At 41.5% G+C, this 5,200-nt stretch overlaps 1 protein-coding gene across 1 annotated transcript; it reads left to right on the top strand.

The window, feature by feature from the left end:
- The first annotated feature begins 668 nt into the window (after nt 1-668).
- LOC129370026 (ras-related protein Rap-2b) lies at nt 669-4,693 on the top strand. The gene is made up of 2 exons (XM_055045785.1): nt 669-1,583; nt 3,507-4,693. Exon 1 carries the CDS (start codon nt 982-984, stop codon nt 1,531-1,533), a length of 552 nt encoding a protein of 183 aa, XP_054901760.1. The 5' UTR covers nt 669-981; the 3' UTR covers nt 1,534-1,583; nt 3,507-4,693.
- Nucleotides 4,694-5,200: the final 507 nt, after the last annotated feature.

Raw genomic sequence — 5,200 nt, 5'->3', positions numbered from 1 at the left:
GATCTATTTAAAAAAAGTGCAGCAAAGCCAAACAAAGATAAAATGAGAACCTTTGTTTGGGTCTGAAAAACCCGTTCATTTATTCCACAGAATCATCTCATGTCATAAAGTGGGAACCCCCAAACATACATACATACAATTCCTTGTTGTTATTGTGCAACAAACTGACTGCAGATATCTCTACAGGTAGAAGTTTCCAGTAACCTGTATCATGACTCAAGCAACAGTAAACCCAAGAAGCAGTGATGTCGAAACTAAGGTGTGGCTGGTCTTCGAGAGGACTGGGGGCAGTAGCTGTGTCGACTGTGCGATAACAGCGGCACTGCGCCTTTAACTGAGCAAGGCAGAGTCTCCATTTGGTGACGTAGGACGCAAAATGCGTAAATCGAGAACAGGAAGGGCTGAGACAGACTGGTGTCAAGTTAGCGAAAATAAACAAGAATTAAACCGGAAGTTCAGGCAACTAATGCCACGTGCATGGATTTTATTACGACAATATAATGCTAGTTAGTAAAAAAAATAACAGTTTATAGCTGCATTAGATTTAATTTTATTTAATTTTATTAGGGCCTGGAATGTAAACAAGTGTGTATTTTTGAATAATAATGTTTATTTTATAATTTGGCGCTTTTATTTTGAAAGCAAGCTTATGCTACGGGTGACTCGACGTCCGCCAATGAAAGCAGTCAACGAACGGGGGCTGCCTGCGTGAAGGAAAACGGGGGAAGCTCGGACAAGAACCGGCTGGGCTGTTGTCGGAAACTCAGCATGCTACAGTATAAATGCTGAGCCTGGAGCCGAAATACTCGCATTTACTTCCCGCACGGCGACGGTTGACGGCCACACCCCGTTTTTTTTTTTAACCGCCCCAGAGCTCGCGGAGAAGTGCTGGCGGCTGCGGTTTGAACGCCAGCAGGGGCGGCTAGCGGGTTCAACAGCGGAGAGGAAGCGGGAGTGTCGGCTGCCTCGAGAGAGAGAGCCATGAGAGAGTACAAAGTGGTGGTTCTCGGGTCCGGCGGGGTCGGGAAATCCGCGCTCACCGTCCAGTTCGTCACCGGCTCCTTCATCGAGAAATACGACCCTACGATAGAGGATTTCTACCGAAAGGAGATCGAAGTGGACTCGTCTCCGTCCGTGCTGGAGATCCTGGACACGGCGGGGACCGAGCAGTTCGCCTCCATGCGAGACCTCTACATCAAAAACGGACAGGGCTTCATCTTGGTCTACAGTCTGGTGAACCAGCAGAGCTTCCAGGACATCAAGCCCATGAGGGACCAGATCATTCGGGTCAAAAGGTACGAGCGGGTGCCGATGATCCTGGTCGGAAACAAAGTGGACCTGGAGGGCGAGAGGGAGGTCTCGTCCGGCGAGGGGAAAGCTCTGGCGGACGAGTGGAACTGCCCGTTCATGGAAACCTCAGCCAAAAATAAAACGTCGGTGGACGAGCTGTTTGCAGAGATTGTCCGACAGATGAACTATGCCAACACACCAAATGGCGACGACAAGTGCTGCTCGGCTTGTGTGATTCTTTAAGAAAAAACAAAACAAAAACAGGACAATCATAAAGTTTTATTCTCTACTCGGTAAGTCTGCACACAACCGAACCCCACAGGCAGCTGTCACATTTCTGTAGCATGTGATTCGATATGTTTTGTTACTTGTAGCTTTCTGGATCGCCTGGTGCGACCCTGGGTGAAATATATTCGTTTTTTTTTTTTTTTTTGCATTTTACAATCCATTTTCATTGACAAACGCATAACATGTTCGATCTCCTGTCGTTTTAAACCAGAAAATTAGGAAATATCCCTGCAGCTCCTTTATTTGTAGCTGTGAAGAATTTTGCAGATGTAGCGTACAATTATTAGAGATGTACTGATCCAACTTTTCCTGCATGCTGAGACTCGTTTCCTATTTTCTTTGAGGTCTGACTTGCTGATTCAGACCCCAACTCCAATGTCTGCAATGGACACAAAACAAGACATGACTTATCACAGAGATACAGTTACAGTTCCGCCAGAAACCTACAAGATCACCCGCATTAATGCATCACAAATGCATCTCCAAACTTTCACAGACCTTTACTGTACTCTGAAAAGTACAGTAAAGGTCGATGTACCAACTATGCTTCTCCAGGTATTGGAATGACGACATTTTATTTGATTTTTTTGTTTTACGAATGCGATGAAATTGGGTGTATGGGGAGATTGGGTATTTAACTAATTGTCTTTCCAATCAAATGAGAATTGGAGGATTGATCCACAACTTAGGTAGCTAGCCTGGTAACTAGCCTGCAGTTTTGGGAGATTTTGCTAGCAGATGACCGGCTGAAGTTAAAAAGCCACTTTTCCCCTATGAGAGTGATGACTATCACTCTGATGTAGCCCGGAAGTAAAACGAGATTAAGTTTGAATATCCCTGTTTCATTGTTTCGAAAAGTTGAACCAGATTTAATTGACTTAATTTCAAACAGATTTTCTTTTTTTTTTTTGGGGGGGGTTATTTTGATTTTGATGTGTGACACTAAAGTAAAAAATATTGAAGTAAACTCCTTCTAAACGTAGTAAAGTGTGCATAGTCTTAACTTTCTTCCAGTCTGCTTTTAATCTAGATTAAAAACAGCAATATCAGTAAGAAGTGCAAAAAGTGAATCTCTGGATCACCCAAGTCATGTGTGGAGGTTAATAATTAAGGGGCAATAAACTCTGAAAGCATTTCAGATCTTAAATTATGTTCCACAGTTTATATTAAAGTGTTGCAAGTTGGGACCTTAAATCTCTAAATGTGTCGCTCAAACCATCCTTCTTCAATAATGCCATGAAATGTTTTAACAGATATTCTCCCTGACAACCTCGAGAAATTGAGATGAAAGATTTTCCATCTTTTATACAGGTGATCTGATTAAGCATGTGCTCACAAATTAAATATGTTGATGTTTTGGATGAGATAGACTATTTCATTACTTTTCAAAGATTCCTTTTGGAATATTCTTTAGATCAATACTTAAACCTCAAATCCTGGTATTTCACAAATAGGAATTACAAAAAAAAAAGTAATGCATGATAATCTTGGTACATTCTAGATTGTCACTTGGAATCAATGAACTTCTTTTTTTTTGCCAGTTTAAACTCCAGGATAGTTCTCACTGGAAGGCATATGTAGCTTATCGTTTTACAAAGCAGATTGGAGAAGTTTGGAACCAATTTGCAGAACTTGCAAGAGCAAGAGCTCCCTGACCCAATTAAATACAGCAAACAAACCTGTTTGCTGAATTTGTTTAACATTGAGAGGAGGGAGGTGCCCAACTAGTCAGCATGTGCAATTTCACGAACGAGGTTAAACACAGAAGTTGGGTCACATTTAGAGTTCACCAAGAATTTTTTATTTATTCATTCATTTATTTATTTCATTCAATAACCCAAAAATAAACCTAGAAAGCAAATGTACTTTGTCAATATTTAATGTGAAGTTGTGAATTCACTACTCTCTCGTGTCTTGTTTGGTGGCAGTGTGTTGCAGCGAGTCTGTACTGTGGAGCTCGTCTTCGTGTCTCACCCTGGCCTTGGAGAAAATTGAGGGGAGGAACGCTGCAGGGGACAGGAGCAGGTGGAAAAGGAGGAGGAGGAGGGGAGCGGCGGAGGGGAGGGTCCCACTCTTCAGGAATTCTGCTGGGTCGGAGTTTCTGCACAATCAAAACGTCCGCCGTCGATGTCAGCGTAGAGTCGGATCGAGAGTTTCAGAAATCCCAACCCTGCTTTCTGACCGGAACTAAACCTCCTAGCGGAAAACAAAAACAAAAAAGATATACTTAAGAGGAACTCGTAAAATGGGTATTTCTGTATGTGAAGAAGACAGGGAGATAGAATATATATTTTGTTAAATGACTGCACAGAGGACAACATTTTTTATTTTTAGGGGGGTTTTTTTTGAGGAGAAATGCTCTACGACACTCCAAATCCTATGTTTTCTCTTCTTTTCCAAAGTCAAAAGAAAACCACGTACCTGCCGGTGGAGTATACGCGACGAGTGCCACTCTTTTCTTTTTCTTTCGTCTTTCCCTCCACACTAGCCGAAGCGCCATGGAGACGCTGACCTGATCGCCCATCGTGTCGAGTGCCTTTCCGAAACAAATCAGCTGTTCAGATTTTGTGCCAACCTGTACACGCATCACCAAAAGAACCCTGTCGACATGGCCATTCACAAGCTTGTGAACTCTTCTTCGGGATGATTATGTAAACCTGATTAACGACAGCAGGTCTTATTTTTGTTGTTAGTAGAAAAAAAAAACGGTGGAATTCTGTTTGTATTATGTTGGCCGCCGCCTTTTTTTTGTTTTCTTTTTTTTGTTTTTTTTCCATGTGACGATTTGCATCCTTCGGCGTCGGCTCGGTCTGGCCAGATTTCTTTACTGTTGAAATGCACAGGTACTGAAACCAACCTCGGTGTCGTAACAATGCACAACACTTAAAACTTTCGTTTACTCAAAGGAATCCCGTTTGTTCTGTTTTTTTTTGTTGTTTTTTTTTTTGATGATGTTATTGTTGTTTTCAAACAGGAAATGTGAAGATGTACCATTGACGAATCTAAACCGATTGTAAGTTTAATTTCAAATCAGCCATACGACAGTCGGCTGTTTTAAAGACAATTCTTTTAATACAATTTACATTTAAAAAAAAAAAAGAATTGAGACTGCTTTTGTTTTTTAACATGTTCCACTAGACATATATATCATGTTTGTATTGACCAGTTGGGCATAGGGCTAAAACTCGTCTTGAAACTTCCACAAATACTCAAATTATATCCGGTTATGACAATGTTTACAATGTGTTTACAGTTTACAGTAGACTAACCTCAACCCAAAACCACAGAATTGTATGAATGGCATAAATCTTTACGTTATCTACAAGCTAACAGGAAGTAGGCTGTCAGGGGGGGAAACGTCCAACACCTTTTGTTGTTGGTACACTGCCTTTCTTGTTCAAAAGCAAACTGTAATTTGTCGCTTTAAGAGAAACGTCAAAGCCACTGGTTTTTACCTTTTTGGGGGTTTTTTTTGTTTTTTTTCCCGGTAACTCAAAAGTCCAATTTTCTAAATTTTTGTTCTCATGCTGCTGAGCCACGCTGTCCTTTCAGCCACAACAACAAAACTCTGCGGCTAACGCTGAAACCACTGTGACGTGAAATGTCTACCTGGAAAAAAAAA

The sequence above is a fragment of the Poeciliopsis prolifica genome, unplaced genomic scaffold (genome assembly GCF_027474105.1).
Source record: "Poeciliopsis prolifica strain line A6 unplaced genomic scaffold, Auburn_PproV2 SCAFFOLD022, whole genome shotgun sequence".
In the NCBI taxonomy this organism is placed as follows: domain Eukaryota; kingdom Metazoa; phylum Chordata; class Actinopteri; order Cyprinodontiformes; family Poeciliidae; genus Poeciliopsis; species Poeciliopsis prolifica.
Note: the sequence above shows the minus strand (reverse complement) of the source record. Positions and strands in the feature narration are given on the sequence as shown.

Bases quoted from the DNA above. Each gene is read 5' to 3' on its own strand.
- LOC129370026 (XM_055045785.1), top strand. From the start codon at position 982: ATGAGAGAGTACAAAGTGGTGGTTCTCGGGTCCGGCGGGGTCGGGAAA.